The 24233-nt window shown below is 44.7% G+C and overlaps 1 protein-coding gene across 1 annotated transcript in view; it reads right to left on the minus strand.

Annotated features, from left to right (window-relative positions):
* PECAM1 (platelet and endothelial cell adhesion molecule 1) overlaps positions 1 to 24233 on the minus strand; it is a 76575-nt gene that overhangs the window by 44227 nt on the left and 8115 nt on the right. Inside the window, exons 4-13 of the mRNA XM_065415330.1 lie at positions 23751 to 24050; positions 21921 to 22190; positions 19189 to 19449; positions 17471 to 17758; positions 9641 to 9919; positions 7939 to 8043; positions 6841 to 6868; positions 6313 to 6386; positions 4451 to 4504; positions 1544 to 1612 (exon numbers count right to left, since the gene is read on the minus strand). Coding sequence (XP_065271402.1) covers positions 1544 to 1612; positions 4451 to 4504; positions 6313 to 6386; positions 6841 to 6868; positions 7939 to 8043; positions 9641 to 9919; positions 17471 to 17758; positions 19189 to 19449; positions 21921 to 22190; positions 23751 to 24050 — 1728 coding nt within the window. The remainder of the gene's footprint in view (positions 1 to 1543; positions 1613 to 4450; positions 4505 to 6312; positions 6387 to 6840; positions 6869 to 7938; positions 8044 to 9640; positions 9920 to 17470; positions 17759 to 19188; positions 19450 to 21920; positions 22191 to 23750; positions 24051 to 24233) is intronic.

A 24233-nucleotide genomic window follows, 5' to 3' on the forward strand; every position in this document is an offset into this window, starting at 1 on the left:
GCCCCTAACAAAGATCTTAGTTAAAATTTCATCTGATAGAAAGTACCTCTTACAACATTCTACGCCCTTGTACTGCACTGGGCATGCCTAGAGGTGTGTGAAACATTTGTAACTCTAGACATAATTACTAGTAATCCCCTAAAATACAATACAGTTGCTCTAATATCTAAGTGCACCACTTAACAATGGTAAATAGGTTACCGGCTTCGAATGCAGTCACAGAACCCCAAGGAGAGAACGACAGCGTATTGCAGTCAGAGCCCTGAGAAGCCAGCTGTCTTTTGCTGCCAAGTTCAGAGGCAGTACATTTGTACAAACAACCATTTGTACTGCTAACGAAACAAGAATGTCTTCAACACCGAAATAAACAGGAATCCTTTCCTAGCTGGAAAGGGCAAGTTTGTGAATTTCTTCCTTTGACTATTCAGTTTCTCAAGCTAACGCTGAGAGCTGGGACATGGCTTAACATCCCAAATGGATTTCATTTATTCTTAACTGCTTGGGCTTTTATGTGTGTTCTGAACAATTTGCCCACTTTCTGCACAAGGAGACTGAGGATACCATGCTGCTTTGGGTGAGGCGAAAAGACTGAGTTGTACGTGCCGTCATTGGGAATAGGATCCAGCAAGACGATTACCTCAAAGACTGCAAGGAGATGCACTGTAACGCCAAGCTAAGAGTTCTGGCGACCACCATCATTATTATTTGTATTACCAGAGTGCATGGGCGCCCTAGTTATGGAGCAGCTCTGCTGTGCTACGTGCTGTACCATGGAACTATTAAGACATGCGACAATGGGGCCTACCCATTTACCCAACTTGTGAGCTCGACTGTAAGAAAGTTGTAAAAGTTCATAAGATGTTACAATAACCTATAACAACAAATGTTGATGGGAAAAGGTGCAAAAGGGAGACAGATGAATTGAGTTAATCTAAATTAAAAAGGCCTACTGATATCATTCATGGACTGCATTGAATTTATGCTGGGTTAAAAACAGGAGATGAGGAGCCGGAAGTTAATGAGCCAAAATTAGTTTATCGGATATGAAACCTAATTAATGGACAAAGTGAGGGGATGGCTATTCCATCTTCAACTCCCTTTCTGAGGTCCTTAAAAGAAAGATTTGGAGGGGAAGTATGAAAGAACAAAGGAAGAACAGACGAAGTACAGACAGAGGCTATTGGAGCAAGCTTCACCATCATGACTGCCAACCCCACCATTTTCTGGGATCCCAGGCCTTCATCGTCCTGATCCTGAGAGGTGTCCTGACCAGAACGGTAGCTCTGCCTAGCCAAAGATCTTATGTGGAAGGGTAGGGCATGTGCACAAGAGAATCATGGAGGAAAGGGAAAGCACTGGTTGACTTTGGTAACCGCAGTCCTGCTGTTGTTACAGTAGTCCTTGCATCACTGAGAGCTATTACCAGGGAACTACCATGCATACACAATATGACCTACTCCTGCTCCAAGTGAAATCAATGGCAGAAACAGCAGGTCCGTAATTACTCCCAATACATAACTGGATAGGTCAGCCAGCTAGTTACCTTTGTAAGGATCAGGCGTTGACACTTCAACTTCAGTATATTCCACCTCAGCACTCTCATGGTCAGGTCCTGCCCCAAAATAGCAAGAAGATGTTTCTTTGTAGCACTCCCTATGCCATACTTGCTGTGAGCCTGATCCTGACACAAGTGAAGTCAATGGTCAAGCTCACAGGGATTTTAATGGGCACATGGTTGGGCCCTGTTCATGGCAGATGGGGGTTCAGCCCAGCCTGCTGAAGCAGAACTCCTTTCTAAAACCTTGGTGTCTGGGTGGTGTCTGGGTGGGGCCTGACACTCTTGTCTTTTATTTTCAATCTTGAAAAATAGCAAAATGCAAATTTAGAAAATCCCCTGCCCCAGAATCCCCTATGTGCCTATCCAGCTCCAACTACTCTGTCTCTCCCACTTTCTCCGCCCTTCCTGTCCCCATTATTTTCTCCTCCTTTTCCCCTGTCACTGACAAAGGAGCATCTCCTCTGTGCTTCTTTAACCCCTGTTTACCTCAATGTCCCCCTCCCATCTTCTTATCTCTTGCCCCCACTTCTGATCCCCTCTCATCAGTCTCCTTCCCCTCACAGTACAAGCGTGTTTTAGTGACTAGCATCTTCAAATAACCTACTGTTTACCCCACCGGTATCTCCAGCTGTCGCCCCATCTCCCCTCTATTTAAGTTAATTGAAGGTACCATCAACAACTGCTGTCTAGAGCTCTTCTCCCCTAGTTCCAGACTAGACCCTTTCCAGTCACCCCTTGCCCTCCACTAAAACAGCTCTCAAAGTCTTCAATGGCCTTCTCCTAGCCAAAGTTCAGAACCAATACTCCCTGCTCATCCTCAGCCTGCATTCAACACCTTCAACCATGCTTCCCTTCTTGAAATCCTGCCCTCTGCTTTCATGAACCTGTTCACTCCTGACTGTTCTCCTTCCTCCCCAGTCATTCCATCAGCATTTCACTCCGAGGATCCTCATCACGCCCTCCCTGCAACTTTCTTTTAGGGCTCCGCTGGCCTTCATCCTCGGTCTCCTTCTATAACTTTTCTCTGGGGAAATCTCGTTTGCAAACATGAATTCAACTATCATCTCTACATTGATGACACTCAGAGCTACCTTTCCATTCCAGACCTATTTTCCTTCTGTCCAAGATAATCTCAGTCTTTCTGACATCTCCTTAGGGATGTCAATTTATAAGCATAAGGTCAACATGGCTAAAAAAAACCCAGCAATCTTTCCCCACAAGCCTTCCCACATTCCTCTTTTCTCAATCACCATGGACACCACCACCCTCCTGCCTGTCACCCAGGCCTGTAACCTTTACCTTCAATTCGGCCCCCTCTTTAGATCCTCACATCCAGGCTTCGTCTACATCTGGATGCTTCTTCCTGCACAAGATCTAAGTCCTAGCCTTTCCTCTCCATTTGTGCTGCTAGAACTCTCATCCAGACCCTCTCTAGTCTTGACAATGGCAACCTCCTCTTCGCCAGCCTTTATTAATCCCACTTTGCCCCACTTGTATCCATTCAAAATGCCACTACAATAATTTTCCTGGTTCGTCACCTCAACCTTTGTTCTCTCCATTGGCTCCTCCTTCTCCACTGTACTATTTATCTTCACTTTTAAGACCTTTATGGGCTATCCCAGCCTTACCTATTATCTCATACAGTGCTGGGACAGTGACTCTCACCTCCTTTCTGCCAATGATACCAATTTTCAATGCCCCTTTGTTACATTTTCAACTATATCCCTTTGCGCTTTCTCCCATGCTGTATGGGTGGAGCTCCTGATAGAACATCGGCAAACCCACCCAGTTATCCTCCTCCAAATCCCTTTTTCGACTCCCCTTTTCCACAATGCCTATGAAAAGCTTGACAGCAGCTAGCCAGCTGGTGTGCTGAGATTGCTGCTTTTCATGCTAACCAGTAACGTCTGATTGTTGTAGCCATCTGATGTCTCTTGCCTCATATTTAGGCTATCAGCTCTTTGGAGCAAGGAACGGTCTTTTCATAGGATTCATAGAATTTAAGGCCAGAAGGGACCACCGTGATCATCTAATCTAACCTCCTGAATAACGCAGGCCATAAGACATTTCTGTTGTGGGCTTGCCCAGCCAAGACCATGTTATACATCAGGTTAGCAGGAATCACATTCTGAACACTCACATGCCTACGTGGCAAGCACAGACGGGAGCAAGAGGAGAGGGTGGACATGGTAGTATCTGTCTATGAGTTTTCAGCCATAATATCACCAGAATATTTACATTTAAGCACTGCTTTTTAATTAGTTCTTTTAAACACTCAGTCCTGAAAAATACTTTGTATCTGTATACAACTATGCATCTAGATGATGCAATACCGGATACCTCCTTTTTAAAGTAATAATTGTATTTTTTTTTAAACTTATTTGGTGCCTCAGTTAGCTGGAAGATCATTTTCTTCATATTTGACACCCGTTTTTTACTGCTTAAAATGTCAAGATCTGGAAAAATGATGAAAGCAAAGATAAATAGAAGGTAAAGGAAGCCTGTGAAAGATTCTCTGTAAAAGATTCAAAAATAATATTGGTGGTTTGAAATATAGTTGTAATAATATAGTATATTATAATAATAATAATTTGGAATAATAGTTTTCTTTTTCTATGCCACCAATCAACAGAAGCAACTCATTAGGCTCAGAACACGCCTGGGACATGGACATTGTTACTCTCATTTTGCAAGTGGGAAATACAAAAAACCTAGACACAGAGAGGATAAGTGACTTCCCCCAGCATCACTGACGACAAGGTGGGAGAAAACAAATGAACCTAGATGGCCTAATTGCCAGTCCCCTGCTCTCACAATCAGACATGTCCCCACCACTTTTAATTCCACAATGATAAAAAAAAGTTATGATTAAAAAAAGAGTGTTGAAATTACCTTTATTTTCATCTGTTGGTTTTACAGGATTTTCATCTTCAATGTAACCTGATCCTAAAATTAAATACACAAGCAGAAAGTGAGCCAACAAGCAGCTTAGGATAGGTGTGATTCATTCATTTAGCTTTCTCATTAAAATACAACAGAAACCTCCTACTGTCACAATATGTAATGATTTAATTATTTAGGGGAAATTCTGCCCTTGGGTACATGTCCAAGCCACTCACATAATATAGGAGAGCAGAATTTGGCCCTGTAAGAGGATCAGTTTAAAGCTAAAGGAAATCAAGGAATAACTTTTTGTTCACATTGAGAGATCTTTCCACAAGGTGACAGTTTACCCACATTGGATCACTGACACCAGTGGAGTTCGGACTCAGATTGAGGGCAATAAATAGCCTGCAGAGATCAAAAAACATATTGGACATAGTGGTTTTTTTTTGTTTTTGGTTTTTTTTGGGGGGAGGGGGAAAGGAGGGGATGGACTAGTGAAACTTATCTTGAAGACTGGTGTCTTCCAGAGTTTGGAAAAGATGAACAAGAGAGGGGTGTTTTCTAGTGGAGAGGCAGGATTATTTAGTAGCTAAAAAGCAGGGACTGTAAGTGAGCAGTCATGTGTTCTTCTGCCCCTTGGGCAGGTCACCTGATCTCTGCCTTGGTTTTTCCTTCTACAGAAAGAAGCTAAGTTGCTTATTCACCTTTATGAAGTGTTTTGAGATCCTGGGATGAAAGATACTATGTAAATACAAAATTATTATTCTTTAGTGGTCTGAGCACAGAGTTGGGAGCCATAAATCTAAATCTAAATCCTAAATCTCTGCTCTGTTATGTCTTTCTGTGGCCTTGGTTGTGCTGTTGAACACTTAATCTGCCTTTACCTCGGTTCCCCCCATCTGTAAAATGGGGATACTGCCTATCTTGCATAGAAGACCATGAAGATTAATAATCTGATGTTTGGTATGAAGGTGCTTACAAGAATATCTAGGGAAAGAATGGCTTATGAGAATCCTGTATATATTCATAGTGTCTGGATAGTCATCTTGGAAGCTCTGTGTCTGGGGGTCATCCAGTCAGGGAGCAGAAAAAATATGTGAATCTTAAGTCACATTGTTTCACAGAACTAACTAAAGTTACGTATAGCAAATAGTAAGTCTATTACTGTAGTGAGTAGTTTATAAGCAGATCATAAACTGAAATGTGTTTATATAAACTATTCATAAGACTCCAAGACTATTCACATAATTGGCCAAAGAGTTACTAGATTAAATGGTTCACAATAGTTTACCCAGCTCTAGTCACATTCAAGATAAGAAAGAGCCTAAAGTTCCAGTTCACCAGTAGCCAAAAAATCTCGCAATAATAGTCAGCCCAACATGGCAGAACAGCTTATAAAAATTTGTCATCTCATGAGAACAGCTTACAAGATGACAGTTCTAACCAACACAAACACAACACTACATCTGATTGGGCCTCAAAAATCAACACGAGCCTAAACCTGATCTGGTCCCTATCCTAAGCCATGTCTCATCTCAACCCCTAGTATTACTAAGGCTCGTTCCATTAAGCCATTTCTAACCACTATACCCACCTCATTTTCAGACCAGGTTTCATTGTGTATAGCGTCCCCGCCCCAAAAAACAAACAAAAAAAAACCCTTACATTTGTACATGCAAACTGGATAACTACATATCCTCATTTTCATATCTACAAGTACAAATGCTGTTTTTTCTGGGTGCATCTATTATTCCATTAATTAAAAATTGGGCCCCAGTACATATCATGACCATGCGAAGCCAAACTTTTAAACAAACATTTGTTCATTAAAGCAATATGCTACCAGAGAGTATAAAAAAATACTCTACCAGGATAGAATTCTGTATAATGGTTCGGTCCAGATGGCAGTTTCTCACTAGTCGAATTAGTGGCTGCTGTGGATCTAAAACGGAAACGTACAAAAATAGACATGACTAAGGAACCATCCTTGAAAGTAAAAAAAAAATAAAGTGTTTATTGTTTAAATTGGCACCACTCCTTTATAATCTTTTTAAATTAATGGAAGTTTCGCTGTTGACCTCAATAGGAGCATAAGCAAACCCCAATGTCAAATGTTATCTCCCTTTTCTTCTACCATATGTCTATTTGATTTTAATCCTACATTTGAAGGCATTGAAATCTAGGCCTGTCATTCCCCATTTTTAGTAATTAGCCCATTTCCTTTTTGGATTATTTCCTCATCCTGTTGTTTCTGAGTAGGTGGTCTGCAGCAAGTAGCCACAACCGCCTATTGTCTCCAGCTGCGAGACCTAATAAGATTCACCATATATGTGTAACATAAGCCTCCAGCATTTCAATCAAACATTTTACCATTTCCAGAAAGAAAGCCATCTTACCCAGACATCTCCATGGAAGGATGTTTACCTTGCAAGGGAAAGAGAAGAGATAATCTGTTATATCCTGCACAAGTAGAGAGACAAACGCATAAAAGGTGAAAATGAAAGTTACATGTGGGGCCCATCCATCCCTGAGTTAGGATCATGTCTAGTGGCCACAGTGAAGTTTGGTATCTTATTTAGTGGATGTGGAAGTTGCCAAATTGACTAGAGGACTTCATGGTCCAGTATGAGCACAGAACAGATACAGCATTGACAGTTTCAATACAGGCTGCCTCAGATCCCCCTCTTGATCTAGTGGGGATATTTCCAAAGATGAAGGGCTATCTCAGAATCCATGGCCCATTCAGTTCTTGGCCTCTCTTCTGAGACTAACAACTAAGAGGCTAAATGTGATGGTTTCATGTACAGACCACCATATAGTCCACTGAAAAGCTTTCAGACCTTAACTTTTGATTGAAGAGCTATACTGACCTGGACCAAAATTAAGTAAGTTACTTAACACTCTGTATCCTACTTCCAATCCCTTTAGCCAACCAGTCCTCTGGATCTGATGTACTCTTGCAGGGATGCTGTGATCTAAAATCCTGCTCCTTAGGCAGGCCAATATACAGATATCTGGGAGTTTCAGACACTCCAAATTTTCCCAGATATTTTGGTTCAGAATGGATTTAAACCAGTCCTACCCATTTTTCTATAACAAAAAATGTGAAAGAGTAACGCAATTATCATTGACCAAATCCTGAGGTCATTACTTAGTCAAAACTCACCATTAATAGGAATTGTTTTTAAGTAGAGACTGAATAAATGCTGAGTAAGAACCTCAAGTTTTTGAGGCAATAAGGATTAGAGATGGGCCTGAACACACCTGAATTTGTGGAAGTAAGGGGGAGCCCAGAACTAGAACCCAGATCTGAATTTCATAGCTTTATGATGGATCAAACCAAAACCTCCAAGCCAAACAACCTCCACCATTGGGGTGGTTTAAAATCCTACATTTGTCACCTTTCCCCCCGCCCAGTCCTTTGTTCTTGCAGCCAACCCCCTCATTTGTTCTATTCATTCAGCACCCAGAGAATAGAAGATATTCATTGTTACCCTTTTCCTTCTTACGCCAGTACCACCAGAAACCAGAAGCTGTTATGGCAATTACAGCCAAGACAAATAATGCGATAAACCCTTTCTGCCATGAAGCCAGGATGACTGGAAATGAGAAGAGACATGTGTGACAATACATGCAGTGGTATGAAGTCACTACTGGCTTTTACAACTCCCGAGTCCTCACTGCAGGTGGTCTTGGCATTATTAGAAGTATTTAGTGCTCAGGAGGGTGAGTTCAGACAGCTCTGCAAAAGCTTTAAATGGGTTACCATCCAGAGTTCACTACTGGGCTCTTCCCTAACGGATGGATCTGTTCCTAAGTCCAGTCAGGGAAAGCTTTTAGTTGGCTTCTCAGCCTCTCGTAGTATGGTTGAGGATGTAGGGACAGCCCACTGTAAAAAAGTGGCTCTCCCTGAATGACCTCTGCCACAGATCTGAAGCCACGGAAAATGCAAAAAAAGCCACAAAAGTTTAACACCCACTCCCCCAAAATTAGATAGACGTAGCCACTGGGGATAACAAATCCCCTTGGTCCAGTTCAACACTAGTAGGTATTTTATGAAATCTAGCATTGAGTGACAAGTAGGCAAGACCACCAACCCATCACCCCACTTACAGCTAGGCAGGGAGATCCCCTGGACACAGCTCATTTTTGCTGCTTGAGCATAGCTAGGGGACTGAAGGAAAGTGAGAAACATTATGGACTGCAGGAGGAGAACTTATTCTCCTGAGTTCTTCATCTGCCAGTCAGTTAAACTACGTTAAGTTTTGGATCTATTCACTCTTATTTGGGATTTTTCTAGAGAGGAGTGTTTTTGCATTAGGCCAGAGTCCATGCTGCCTAAGTTGGTTTTCCTTGGATCCAAGAGCTAAGTCTTCCTGGGGTTTGTTCAGTCCAGAACACAATGGGACAGTTTTGGTTAGATGGTATCCCAAACCTTTCATGCTGTCCCCCACCAACAGCGCATGCACAATTCCAAGTGGTAATACAATCTAGTGGTGAAGTCCCTACTAGGCTGACCAGATAGCAAGTATGAAAAATTGGGACGGGGGTGGGGGGTAATAGGAGTCTATATAAGAAAAAGCCCCAAATATTGGGACTGTCCCTATAAAATCAGGACATCTGGTCACCCTAGTCCCTACCTACAGTCGTGGCGCTTTATAATTCTCCTTATCCCGCAGGAAAGGAATGCTTGGTGTTTTTACCATGTACCAAGTGTTGCAATGGAATTCACCATGTAAGGCAGGAAATGCCCTGCAGAAGAGGGGGAATTTTAAAGGACCAGTACATTAAGATGCCTTCTTTCCTGTCATTTTAAAAAGTTACAGCTACTATAAGAGATGCCAAGGTTCTAGGTAATCCCAACCTTACATGTAACAGTAGATTTGAGATAGACCTATTCTGGTAGTATTCAGAGCAGCGTAAGGATCAGGGCCGGCTCCAGCATTTCTGCCGCCCCAAGCAAAAAACAAAACAAAACCGCGATCGCGATCAGCGGCGGCAATTGGGAAAAAAAAGCCGCGATTGGCGGCAGCAGTTCAGCGGCAGGTCCTTCGCTCCTAGAGGGAGTGAGGGACCTGCCACCCCCGAATTGCCGCAGGTGCCGCCCCTCTCCTTTGGCCGCCCCAAGCACCTGCTTGTTAAGCTGGTGCCTGGAGCCGGCCCTGGTAAGGATGTGCCATCAGGAGCATAGCTTACCTTTAACGGTTAGCAAGTTGCTTCGCATAGGTTCCGTGACTCGGTTGGAGGCTTCGCAAAAATATTTCCCTGCGTCCTGCTTGTGAAATGTTTTCTTCTGCCAGAGGAGTCTGGTTTCCATTTTGCTTTCATTAAATAAAGGTTTCTGGTCATTTTGTTTAAAAATTCTGAAGTTGATTGGCAAAGATCCTTCGCCTACGATGCAAAGAAAGTTGATATCTCCACCATCTTCCACTTCCCCATGGGGTAAACTTCCAAAGCTTACGTTGCGAACGGGAGCTGCAGATGAAGGCATGAGGAAAAGACATCATCAGGTTGTAAAATACTTTTGTAGAAATGCTTAGTTTGGCGCCACTTTATCTTTGTGCCAGAGAGACTGACAACACATTGCATTTATGTTCAGTTATTCCCATGCTCCTGGCCAGCCTCTGCTGGGGAGCAGCGCCCATTGCTCGAAAGAAGCAAAAGTAGAGAAAGTCCGATCCAAAGCCTAGTAAAGTCAGTGGGAGTCTTTCCATAAACTTCAATGGGTTTTTAATCAGGCCCTAAATTGGAAACAATTTAGATAATATCTCTAGAAATAATCAACCAGATCCTCAGCTAGTGTAAATCGGCATAGCATCATTGGCTTCAGTGGAGTTATTCTATTTACACCAGCTAATAATCTGGCACAATACCTGTAAATAATGTTTAGCGGATTTTTCAAATCAATTACTAGTGAACAAAAAGAACAGGAGTACTTGGGGCACCTTAGAGACTAACAAATTTATTTGAGCATAAGCTTTTGTGGGCTACACCCAACTTCATCGGATGCATGCAGTGGAAAATACAGTAGGAAGATATATATATATATATACATATACACAGAGAACATGAAACAATGGGTGTTACCATACACACTATAATGAGAGTGATATGCCCCTCTGCCATGTACATTGGCCAAACCGGACAGTCTCTACGTAAAAGAATAAATGGTCACAAATCAGACGTCAAGAATTATAACATTCAAAAACCAGTTGGAGAACACTTCAATCTCCCTGGTCACTCGATTACAGACCTAAAAGTCGCAATATTACAACAACAAAACTTCAAAACCAGACTCCACCAAGAGACTGCTGAATTGGAATTAATTTGCAAACTGGACACCATTAAATTAGGCTTGAATAAAGACTGGGAGTGGATGGGTCATTACACAAAGTAAAACTATTTCCCCATGTTTATTTCCCCCCCCTACTGCTCCTCACACCTTCTTGTCAACTGCTGGAAATGGGCCATTTTGATTACCACTACAAAAAGTTTTTTTTCTCTCCTGCTGGTAATAGCTCACCTTAACAGATCACTCTTGTTATAGTGTGTATGGTAACAAGAGAGCAGGCAAACCCTTAGACATTTTGAGTTTGTTGGGTATCTCTTTAAAACAGAGTCCAGTCTCTGAGTTGCTGGTGGTGGTAGATTCACAAGCAAGCATGTGGGAGAGCGTCTGTGTAGATGTTCATAGCACAGAGGGGCTGCAGTTGGTGAACACATCTAGCCAGCAAAGGAATTCCTGTGAGCAGGAAATTTCAGTTTTCAACCTTCTAGGAAAAAGGTGGGAAGGGAAGGGGGGGAAGGACCCAATCCTGCTGAGGGGAAGAATGAGTGTCCAGCCTTGGAATTGGTAACAGTTAAGGATTTGAAAACTAGTAAACAAGCTAGTGTCTCTGTTGATGCAAATTACCTGACTGACTGGGGGGAGAAAGACTTGCCCATAGCCATTATCAAAGAGGACGCACCCAGCCAGCCAATGGATTCTGTTACACAAAAGAGTTCAGATTTTGACCCTACTGGACAGGGAGGAAGGGAAGGATTAAACCTTTCAAATAAAAGCCATAGGTTAACCCTAAAGTACCAAAACCCCAAGGAAGTGGTTAAACTGAAAGCCTATGTTAAGGAAGACCCTGAGGTCAAGAAAAAGCTACAAAGATTTTAAAGGGATATTGAACAAGCTGACCTAAAGAATGATTTATCTAAACCAAAGGCTCGGCATGACAAAAAATAGTTGTAAATATACACTTGTGATAAAACTGATGTTATTGCTAATGATTGTAACTAACTTGTTGCTGATACCAAGAACTGTAAAAATGTACATACAGTGTGCATGGTTTTTTGGAAAAACCCTTGAACATGTTGAGGGTGATACATAAGAACTCATTCTGTTGTAAAAGCCTTCATGGGTATACTGTTTCATTACATGACAACACACACTATGTTAAACGGCCTGGTGATATGGATATTTCGCAGTTAGTGCCCGTATCGAATCTTGAAACTGTCCACAGCAGAAAAACCACTACAAGCTTGAATTGCTGCACACAAAGGGAAACTGAGGTACAACACCACAGCCTTCAGGGCTGAATGTCAGAGTAAGTGCTCTCTGAAGAACATTAATGGCTATGTTAAGTCAACACGTAGACCAAACCCTGGAATCACTAAAGTATTTCACGAAGTATGGGCTAAGTTTTTGGCTGGGGCCAAAGCATGCATCAATAATTTGGCCTTACAAAGAATTCAATGTAAACACAGCTCATATCAAGGTTGGAAGGTATTTAAGGTGTATCCAGGAGCTCTAATTTCGCCCTTCCATGCCAGTCTCATGTTGGGGGTGTAACGCATGGCTAGGACTCCAGTCACACTACCTATTCAATATTTCTTTGAACATGTGACCCTATGTTGTGCATGCCATACAAATCCTGCATTTAATACAGAATTATTAAATTTTTCAGCTGGCTTAGTATCTGAGTGCATCCTTTCTCTTTCGGCAATTCCCTGCCTCATTCACTACACACATTTCTGAAACAAATAAGAACAGCCATCTTATTCACTGCACAGCCCTAATTTGTCTCCAGATCAGGCCCACTGAATGAAGCAGGGTTTTTGTAGAAAAAAGTAGCACAGGATGTCATTAAAGACTGTATCATAATACATATGCACAAGGGGGATGAATTAAGGTTACCCAGGCAACCTTAATTCTGACATGTCCTAACTTTTGAGTGTTTGACTTTGCAACCTTAATAATGTTCTTTTAACAAAACACAAAGGGAAAAAAGTGCCCCCCCCCCCCAACCAGGTTTTCCTTAAAGGAAAAAGATAAAACAACAAATTCTATCATGTGCAACTGTAACAGCTGCACCATCATGCATCATCAACAAGGTCTGCATACTGAACCTTCAGCACTGCAGTACAGACTGCGGCCACTTGAGCTACCTATGTGAGCAGGCAGCTGAAGAAAGCTGCTGCTATTTGTGAGGAGAAGGATGGATGACCAGTCCCAGTGCTAAACGGTGAGGGAGGGTCAGCCAAGCCCATCCTGTTTCTCTCTTCCCCTATCTCTGGGGGGAGATGGGGCTCAGCGGGGGGTCCAGGTGTGGGGGGCTCTGTGGGGGGGCTGGGTGCTGGGGGAGTGAGGCTTGATGAGGTGCGGGTCCAGGTGCAGCTGGTTGGGGCTCAGCACCTGCAGTTCCTATTAAAACTCAACTGGAGTTGTAGGTGCTAAGCAGCTCTGAAAATCAGGACTAAAGGCAGCGATGGTGGTGGAATTATTAAACTATTAAAACTGAAGCTTTAAATGTATTACTGTGATAGACTGTACCGTTATGTTCACCATTTTACAAAACTATGATAAATTTTGTACAAAGTATGCCTTGGGAGGTACCATTTGAAAACTCATAATTCACTGATCATTATTGTCCTGGTAAAATATGTGCGGCAACATTGTATGTAAAGTTATAAGATTCTATTGTATGATGTTACTAAGGAATATTCCAATTCTGGGGAAGCAGCCAAACCGGTTCCTCAACAAAAGGCACCACAGCCATGTGTCAGCATAATCAAATAGACTATCACCCGCTTCAGCTGCCATTCTTTGGCGGGAAGAAGGGGGTAGGGGGAAAATTTACATATTGGCAAATAAACAGCTGGAGGTTCCCCTTCCAAACAGACTTGCTGTCCCCTGAACCCCAGCTGGAGGTGATTCTCAAAGAAGAGAAATGCTTTAAGAAGGGGGAACAGAGGACACAAATCACCTCTCATCTCTACTTATGGTATCAACCATGGGCGGTGGGTGAACTCCGGGCTCAGGGAGGCTAGCCCCCAGCCCAGAACACCCCTTCTGCCCAAGGTCCCGCCCCTCCCTCCATAGCCCACAGTCCCCCCATTCCCAGCATGGCAGCCAGCCCCCCCACACACACCCTCAGGCTGCCTCAGAGCCCCCAGCCCTGGAATGCCAGGCGGGTGAGCAGGTGGCGTGGCCCTCCCCTGGCTCCGGAGTGCAGGCCAGCCCCCATCATCCCCCCAGCCCCAGCCCCAGGGGGAAGAGCCTCCCACAGCACAGCCTGGGAAGCAGGAAGGGGTCTGGGGGGCGGAGTGTGCGCAGGGCCACACAATGCTGTTTGGGGAGGCACAGCCTACCCCTCCCTTCGATACCCACCACCCCAGTGAACTGGGGTGAACTGGGGTAGTGGTCCTGACTGAGGAGTTCAACCAGCAAAAGCATGTGGTGAGAAAAGCCTTTGCTTTTAATTCATTTAGCTTGTTAAGTTCAGTATTAGCTTGCGTTTGACCTTTTATTTCTTTGTAACGGTGACGTTAGTGACATGAACTGTAACCGTATAGATCACTGTTCTATATTTGTAGCAAATATTGTATAAAGGTTGTCGAGTGAGGTGTCTATGACAAGGTTATGATTTGCTGGTTATGATTATGCTGTCTCTGTGTGTGTATCATTTTTGTATTTGAAGTTATGAATATTGGCTATGTACTTGTATCTCAATGTGTTTGATTCTAAGTAGCCTCAGTGAAGCATTTGGTCAGCTTCTTGAGAAAGGAATTTGCAGATTAAGTGCCCAATCAAGAAACACTTAACTGACAAATGAACCTTGGGAGACTCCAATCCACATGAGAAGTCTTCCTGGGAACATTCAAGGTAGCATGTGAGCAATGGCCACTCTCCCTGTAAAGAACTGATTAATGCATGGACATGTGACTTGCCCATGTGACTCTAAACTCCATCTTGCTGCTGTGATTTTCCACAGTAAGAACAAAGGGGTGTCCTTCCACATGGCAGAGGATATAAATGGCCCTGGAAAGCCCTCCATTTTGTCTTCAGTCCTGCTTCTTATCTCTGGAGGAACTTTGCTACACTGAAGCTCTGAACAAAGGACTGAAAGACCCATCCAAATCTGTGGATGTACTCCAGAGACTTGATTTGAACTTGCAGTTTATTCCGTCACTGCTACAAGCCTGAACCAAGAACTTTGCCATTACTGTATGTAATTGATTCCATTTAACCAGTTTTAGCTCTCATCTATATTTCTTTCTTTTTATGAATAAACCTTTAGATTTTAGATTCTAAAGAATTGGCAACAGCATAATTTGTGGGTAAGATCTGACTTGTATATTGACCTGGGTCTGGGGCTTGGTCCTTTGGGACTGGGAGAAGCTTTTTTCTTTTACTGGGGTATTGGTTTTCATAACCACTCATCCCCATAAGGAGCAGTGCTGGTGGTGATACTGGGAAACTGGAGTGTCTAAGGCAGGGGTCGGCAACACACGGCAAGCAAGCCGATTTTGAGTGGCACGCTGCTGCCTGCCACGGTCCCGGCCCCCAGCCCCACTCAGCCCCCCCGCCCACCGCTCTCCCCTGCGGGGGCAGGAGGCAGAAGCTTGGTCCTGCGGCAGCCAAGCTTCCCTCCTCCCCCGCTTCTTCCCCCAGCGTGGTGCTTTCCTGCCCCTCCTCCTTCCTCTCCCTGCCGCCGATCAGCTGATGGCCTTGCAAGGGGGAGGGGGAGGAGTGGCAGCGTGCTCCCTGCTCCATAGAGGAAGCAGAGAAGAGGTAGGGTTGGGGCCTTGGGGAAGGGGGTGGAACAGGACATATCCCTTCCAGCCCCCTGCCCTGAGCCTCTCAGGGCAGGGGGCTGGGAGCAACCCAGGCCTCTGCCCTGACCCCTGAAACCCCCCCCAGCCTTCTGCCCTGCACCTCCACACCCCCCAGCCCTCTTCCCTGACCTCTGAACTCCCCCCCCAGCCTTCTGCCCTGCACCTCCACACACCCCAGCCCTCTGCCCTGACCCCTGAACTCCCCCCCACATCCAGCCTTCTGCCCTGCACCCCCACACACCCCCAGCCCTCTGCCCTGACCCCTGAACTCCCCTCCACACCCAGCCTTCTGCCCTGCACCCCCACACTCCCCCAGCCCTCTGCCCTGCACTCCCCACACACACCCAGCCCTCTGCCCTGACCCCTGAACCCCCCCCCAGGTCTGGGGTCCCGGCTGCCGGCCCCTTGCCAGCCAGCGTCCCAGCCGCAGGCCCCGCTCAGCCCACTGCCGGCCTAGGTGAACAGAACCCCAGGCTGGCAGCGAGCTGAGCATGTTGGTGGTATAAGATCAGCATTTTAAATGAAGCTTCTTAAACATTTTGAAAACCTTGTTTTCTTTACATACAACAATAGTTTTGTTATAATATAGACTTATAGAGAGAGACCTTCTAAAAAACGTTAAAATGTATTACCGGCACATGAAGCCTTAAATTAAAGTGAATAAATGAAGACTCGGCACACCACTTCTGAAAGGTTGCTTACCCCTGGTCTAAGGGAATTGCTTGTATGACTTCTGGTTAGCCAGTGGGGTAAAACCGAAGTCCTCTCTGTTTGGCTGGTTTGGTGTGCTTTAATAATAAAGGACACCCAGCTTTGGGCTGTGACTGTCCTGCTCTAAGCAATTTGTCCTGAATGGATACTCTCAGCTGTGTCCCGCCAGAGGCAGCATCGTTACAGTAACCAATTCTGACTTTTATGCCTCATTGCTTGTAATCACCGAAAAGTCTATCTTTCTGTAGTTAATGAACTTGTTCTCTTGTTTTATCTAAACTAGTGTGTGTTTGGATTGACGTGTTTGAAACCTCCACTTGCATATTTTCTATCAATGAGATGACTGACTTTCTATGAGCTTGTACTGCACAGAAGGAAAGAGATGGGCAGTACAAGATGCACATTTCTGGGCAACAAGTTTGGGACAGGGAATTTGCTAGTGTCGCTCTGCAACATAATTCTAGCCAGCCCCTACTGAAGCAGTTATATCATTCATCTGGGAGTTATTTTGCATGCTAGAGGCAGTAGATGAACAGGCCAGGAGTGGTTGTTCTCACAGAAAAGCAGTGGGAAAGGCACCCATGTTGGAGGGTTGAGCGGACACAGCTGTTCAACTCTCCAGACTGAGCTCTGGGGAATGGCACAATTACATAGGAATTTCACTAGGACACTGGAACTAACATGCACTGTCATTGTCAAGGGCCACCATGAGAACAGTTCTGTATATGTAAACATACATTTAATCCACGCTGCCTAAAAAAGATACAAAAGTTGGGTCTGATCCTCCAGCTCTTATTCATTAACTTCAGTGGGACTATGTCAATGAGTAAGAAACACAGGACTGGACCCATATTTATAGTTTCAAAGACTTAAGAATAAGTCATTTTGTTTTTGCAGTAAGCCTGAATTCAATAAGGCCATTTAAAAGTCACAGCTAACATGTGAAGGGTATTTTTCCATTAAAATAAAAGTGGCTCTGGTTGATTTGATCCAGCTTACTAGTAGAATTTTTGCATTGTAGACCACCACAAAGTGTTCTGAGGTTCAGATCCTCAAGTATTTTATAATTTGTCTGAAAAAAAGGTTTAATATAAACTTCAGTCCAATCTGCTCAGTCCACCACACGCTATCACAGACATTTTCAAAATTAAAATCCTCACTCATCTAACTTCCTCAACAGCAGCAGCTGTAAGAGTTAGTTGGGCTTACCTATCACCGTGATGTTCATCTTGTAGCTACTTCTCTTCGCATAGGAGTGACGGTTGCTAGCTTCGCATCTGTATTCTCTCAGATTATTTAATTTAGTTTGTCTGTCCCTGAATTCAGCATATGTATTATTAAATACTGTGATGGTGTGAATAAGTCTGTTTCCTCTGAAGAGCGTATAGTTTATAGGTGGAGTTCCAGACATGGATTGACAGCGTAGGAGTAGGGTCTCCCCTAACACCATCTCCGTGGATGGGCTGGCAACAGAAAGAACTGGCTCCGAGACTGGAGCTAAAAGGAGAAAAAACTGTTATTGAAGAAGTTGTATCAGGGGTAAGTCTAGTACCAGTAGTTAACTAAAGACTGCCATATTAATTTATACATTATATGTAAAACATATGCTACCTATTTAGCATCCACAGATTGCTTATACTTTTGTTCCAAGGGATAAAGAAAGCTACCCACATTGGCTGCACGGGTGTATTGCTAGCAGACAACTTGATTTCCCTATGGTGCAGTCCTCCGTGACCAAGATAACTTCTGCCTCCTACTGAGATCTGGGAAGACTGCTGGGAGGGGGTGGGGCAGAGGGGCGCTAAATCAAAGGAGAAGCTGATGGAGTTTCAGATAAAAACTGGTGACTGAAAAGGTGTGCAAAGTATGTCCAGCTACTGAGAAAGGTAACATGAGGTAGGATAGAGGGGAAGGTCATTGGGAAAGGGATGCAGCAAACCTTTGAAGGGAGTGACAGGGCATGGAAATGGGAAGACATGCTAATTTCCTTCTCCACTTATGGCTGGCCCTGGAAAAAGCGAACCAGTTTGCATCAGTACAGAACTCGTTCTGTATGTCTAGAGCAGGGGTGGGCAAACTTTTTGGCCCGAGGGCCACATCTGGGTATGGAAATTGTATGGCGGGCCATGAATGCTCACAAAATTGGGGGTTGGGATGTGGACTCCACTGGGGGTGCGGACTCTGGGGTGGGGCCAGAAATGAGGAGTTCAGAGTGCAAGAGGGGGCTCCAGGCTGAGGCAGAGGGTTGGGGTGCAGGGGGTGGTGAGGGCTCCAGCTGGGGGTGCGGGCTCTGGAGTGGGGCTTGGGATGAGGGGTTGGGGTGCAGGAGCGTACTCCAGGCTGGGACCGAGGGGTTCGGCGGGTGGGAGGGTGGGTCAGGGTTGGGGCACGGAGGGGGTCAGGGGTGCAGGCTCTGCTCGGTGCTTACTTCAAGCAGCTCCCAGAAACAGCGGCATGTCACCCCTCCGGCTCCTATGCGGCGGCGCAGCCAGGCGGCTCTGCACGCTGCCCTGTCTGCAGGCGCTTGGGGCAGGGGCAGCGTGCGGAGCTCCCTGGCTGCCCCTACACATAGAAGCCAGAGAGGGGAAATGCTGCTGCTTCTGGGAGCCATGCAGAGTGGGGCAAGCCCCTGACCCCGTGCCCTGGCTGGAGTGCCAGAGCGGGACAAGCCCTGGACCCTGCTCCCCAGCGAGAGCTCGAGGGCCGGATTAAAACATCTGGAGGGCCGGATGCGGCCCCCGGGCCGTAGTTTGCCCACCCCAGTGTAGAGACTACAAGAAAGTTACACAGAGTGTTACTTGCTGTTGGCAAACAGTACAGACACCATGTTAATTCAAGGGTTACAGCCTGACCCTGCAAACCACTGGACTACTGAGGTGCTCAAGTGTTTTGCGGGATTGGGCCCTTATAGCTCCTTATCAACTCACCGTAAACAGTTATCTGTACAGGGTTACTCTCCTTGATGATTCCTTTTATCTCAGCCCTACAAACATAGGACCCGGTGTCATTCACCTGGGCTTGAATAGTGAAGTTGCTGAAAGTTTTCAACAAGGTGCCGTTCTCCGGAGGTCTCTTTACGATAGAGAAGTTTGCTTTAGGGGAGCCATTAATATGGCACCACAGGCTTAAACTCTCATTTTCATCCAGGTCAGTCAAAGAAGGAGTCAATATTGGCTTGGCAAACAACTCTGCCAAAAATATAGACAATGGATAGAATTAATTCAGGTTGTGCATAAGGGCAAAGTAGCTACATTTCCCAGACTATCCAGGGGGAAGGACACAATGAAGTGAGGAATTGTTTGTGGTTTATTAGCTATTTTTATCCACCAGCTTGGTAATAGAACATAGACTATTGCCATCCCAGGGCACCGCTTTGTGGCCTGGAGTGGCCCTGCAGGCACCCTGCCTCAGTTTCCCAGAATAATCCAGTCATAGTCAAGGTCTTAGAAGTAATATCCCACTCAATATAATTCAGCTCCCGAAAAGGCCCTTTTCTGTTCACCTCTTAAGTTTAGAGTCTCCTTCTTGGGACTTTGTTCCAGCCCTGGCCTCCCTAGCCTGTAGACTCTCCCCTCAGGTTCAGTGGTTTCCCAGCCCTCCTTCCTAAGGCTCTGTCCAGGCAGAGCTCTTCCCCCCTCACCAACTCGTCCTTCAGCCAGCTTCTCCCTTGACTGGCCTTGGAGCCTCCTTTTGAGTCACCCTCCAGTCAAAGTCAGGCTCTTGATCTTCCCCAGGTGGGTCTAATAACCCCAAACACCTGTCTCTGCTAGCTGGGAGAGAAGGGAGCCTTGCCTCTCCCACGCTACAAGGCTCCTGGTCCCAGACCCTTGAAGGAACGATGGTCTGGGATGGCCCTAAACCCTCCCTTTCAGGCACTAACTGCTCCTTGAGACCATCTTCCTCTCTCCTTACGACTGCTTCAGTCGCTTCCCTGGACATACAAAATTGAGTAATTACCTGCTCTGGCCTTAAGAGGACAGTACCTCTTTACAAGGCACAACAAATCCTTGGCCACAAGCAATGGACACAACAGTTGCTAAATGAATCGCACATATACAGCATGGGAGTAGAACCAGGACCTTCAGCTCCAAAAACACAGGCTACAACTACTCAAGCTAAAGAAGTATCTCCAAGAGCTGTGGTAATACTGATGTTCGTATTCTCTGTGACTCTCTGACCATTAAAGAGAAACACAATCACAAACCCTTGAGCAGGTCTGACATACCTTCCAGAATGAGGCAGCAAAGACACACAAACATATTTAGGAATGCACATGACATACCTCGCCCCCCCTCCCCCCAGCCCCAGTTAGCCAAAGCAGATGTCAGCACCACATGGAATCCAGGAATTAATGTGGGTAGATTAATCTCCAACCTAGAATTTAGGCTGGAAGTATCACAAGAACAGGTTCTGGTGTCAGATTTTTTTTTTGGGGGGGGGGGAAGGGGGGATCCCTGCCAGACTGTAAATTGGCAAAAACAGCCTCTCCCATGGTATTTTAGCACTTTTTGTTGCAGACATAGCTAGAGCCAAGAACTGCATATGAAAATGGACAATAGTGAAATGGCCAAAAGCTTCTTCTGAACCCCCATGAAAATAGTTCAGTTTGAGTTCTTGGTGAAGGTCTAGGTTTGGTTCTTACTTTATCCAAAAAGGTTCACCTGCCCTTGTCTTAAGCCAGAAGGATAATTATTTAAAAAGAAAAGAGCAGAGAAATACTACAGTGACGGTTGATGACATAAGAGCCTACATTAAACTGATTAAACAAAACAGATATTCAACCAATCTGCGCATGATGCTGGCCATGTGGCTATATGGATATTCTGCACATTACATTATTAAAATCCTAGGGAATCCTCATTCATTATAACATAATAAGAAAAACAACAATAACTCATGCAATGATCCAGCTTGTGTGTGGCACCACTGTCCTCTACTGGATGAAATGAGAATTGCTCAACTGCAAGTCATAGACTTTACACTGCGAGCAGTGTAAGAAGATTCTCCTTTAGCTAAAGTTATAGAGTGCTGTGCTTTTGGAGCAGATGGATATGTTTAACCCTGTTGTCACTGTGAAGTTCCAAATGGCCATGGCACGCAGTTTAATGATAACCATGAAATGCCGGGTGGCCATGGATTTATCAGTACCTTCTACTGGTATAGCATTTTACATTTCCAGAGTACTTTATTAACGTCGCAGAAAAATATTACCATCCTCATTCTACCACTGGAGCAAACTGAAGGACAGAGAGGATAAGGGTCCATACAGACTACAGAACAGCCACTTGGTGGATTGATCATGGCTAGACTATGGCCCTTCTCTAACATGGCTGCTCTTGTCATTGTGGATGATACCAAACCATTTTATAATCAGGATTTTTTTTTTAAATCACTCTTTCCCCCCACAGCCCTAAGTTAATTTGGTCACCTTTGTAGTACAAATGGGATCTTTGCTAAGCAGTGGTCAGGCCCAGATCCTCAAAGTTATCTAGGTGCCTAACTCCCATTGAAATCAGTGGGAGTTAGACACCTAAATACCTTTGAGCATCTGAGCCTCAGTGTCAGCCAGGATTAGAACTCAGGAATTCTTTCAGGAAATGTACATACGAGTGTCACCCTCCTAAGCTAAGCAAGATCTAAGAATTAACAGTGCTCCTACCTGCCACAACAATGTTCATGCTGGTGGTTTTGGACACTCTCCCCAGTTCCACTTTGCACGTGTAATTGCCATTGTGCTCCACTATGGCTATTGCAGAGTAGGTCACAGAACTCTGACCTCGTGTACTGTTCAGTATCCTGCCGTCTTTCTGGATGAGGATTTCAAGTTCATATTTCCGGACTAGAATCGTTGTGCACACAATGTCAATTCTGTCTCCTTCTGTAATGTTCCATGGGGACTTGGATGTCAGTTTAGGATGTGAAAACGGTTCTGAAAGGCAATAAATATAAAGCCATTGTGACATTAACCTTCTCTTTTTTAAAAGAAAGTATTTGTTTGGGTGGGTAAGGCATTCACATCTTTGCTGCTGCTATTGTTTGGCTAGATACCCTTTTCTGCAGAGCTGCGTTAACAAGGAAGCAATGCATCAGTTCACATGGTGAAAGCTCTGTCTACAATCTTTTTATTTTAAATTGAAGCTTAGATTTTAAGAGAACCCAGCTACAATTGCAGGAAGACTCCAATAATTTTTGAACCTGCAATTTTCCATCATCTTTGCTAATGACAATAACAAGTGGTGTACAATGGTGTACACAGATGGATGTGCTGTATATGAATCAAGACTCACATTTCTCTTGGGGGCCAGTCCTGCAAGTTACAGAGCACCCACAACTTCAACTAAAGTGATGGGTGGGCACTTAGTAATCAGCTGACCTAACAGCACAGATCAAAACACGTTAGAATCTAACCCGGAGGATCCTGGATTTGGATCCTGAACACTGATGCCATTTGGGGGCGTATGGATCCAGGGTTTTAGTTCACACCTATCTGCCCTCCAGTAAACCAAGAACCAGATCTGCTCGGTCCCCTTACAAATACTGCAGCATTCTCATACAGTCGCACAGGGGACTATGTTTTTAACTAAAAACTATATCACCATTTCAAGATGTCCATGTTTTCAACCCAGGCAAACAACAAATTATAAGAATTACAAGCTGTTACAGGGAACCCCTGACAGAGGTGCCCTCCTGCGGACAAGGCGGTGATGCACGGCCACAATCTACCTCAGTGTCCCCTTCATCCACCCGTGCAAAGGAATACTTGCACAAGCATCCTAAAAATAGCCACAGTGCCACAAGCAGTGGGAGGGGCTACTGCCCCGAGTACGTACCTATGGTCCTGGGTGGGTATGTACTGGGCTAGCCCTTCCCACCACTTGAACTGCCATGGCAATGCTCTGTTTTTAGCACACTAGCTCAATCAGAGCTAGCATGTGTATGTCTCCTCAAGCTGGAAACCACATCCCCAGCTCAAAATGCAGACATGTCCTCAGTCTATTCTCAAGCAGCTCTCCCCTGCCCCTTCCTGGCCTCTTACAGGGGTCAGTCACCCTGTGACACGAGCAAAGAAATCTAAGGGCAAAAACTAAGGGCATGTCTACACTACAAAATTAAGTCGACCTGACTTATGTCAACATACAGCTGCCACAGTAATTACATCGCTTGTGCGTGTGAACACTTTGCTGCTTGTGTCGGCGGTGCATGTCCTCACCAGGAGCGCTTGCACCGATTGAACTATCAGTGTGGGGCATCTTCTGAAAGTCAGCAACTGTCGATGTAAGCAACGCAGTGTCTACACTGACGCTGTGTTGACCTAACTACATTGACGTTGACTCTACGCCTCTCATGGAGATGGAATTACTGTCGGTGTAGCAGGAGAGTTATGTCAGCGGGAGCGAAATTTTAGTGTAGACTCTTACATGGTTAGGTCGACATAAGGTGCCTTGAGACGACCTAACTCTATAGAATAAACCAGGCCTAAGCCACTTACCCACAACTGTAACAATTGTCATGTTACTGGGCTCTGATGTTTCAGAATCGACTGCTGAAGTAACCTTGGCAATACATTGAAAACACAATATTCGATCCCCCTCTTCAACAGGAAATTCAACAGATGCAAAGTTTTCTTTTAATTCTTGCTTCCTTTTCCCTTGGAACTGTTGATTGGGCAATATTTTTTGGAACAAGAAAACGAAGGGAGGCTTTTCTTCTGGTACTTCACACCGTAAAGTCACAACTTCACCCTCCGTTACTTCTCTTTTCAGGGCAGTCAGTTTTGGCTGGGACAGCCCTTTGGAAAAGAAAACAAGCAAATATAATTAGACAGACCTAAAGCAGAGACTATCTGTGACAATTGTGCTAGTGGCTATTTTAATGGACAGGCAGAAACAATCTGATCCCAGACCCAGGACAGATTTTTACAGCTGACCAAAGTCTGGAATTGGACATCCAGGAACTTTAGGGTAATTTTTTT

The sequence above is a fragment of the Emys orbicularis genome, chromosome 13 (assembly GCF_028017835.1).
Source record: "Emys orbicularis isolate rEmyOrb1 chromosome 13, rEmyOrb1.hap1, whole genome shotgun sequence".
Taxonomy (NCBI): Eukaryota; Metazoa; Chordata; order Testudines; family Emydidae; genus Emys; species Emys orbicularis.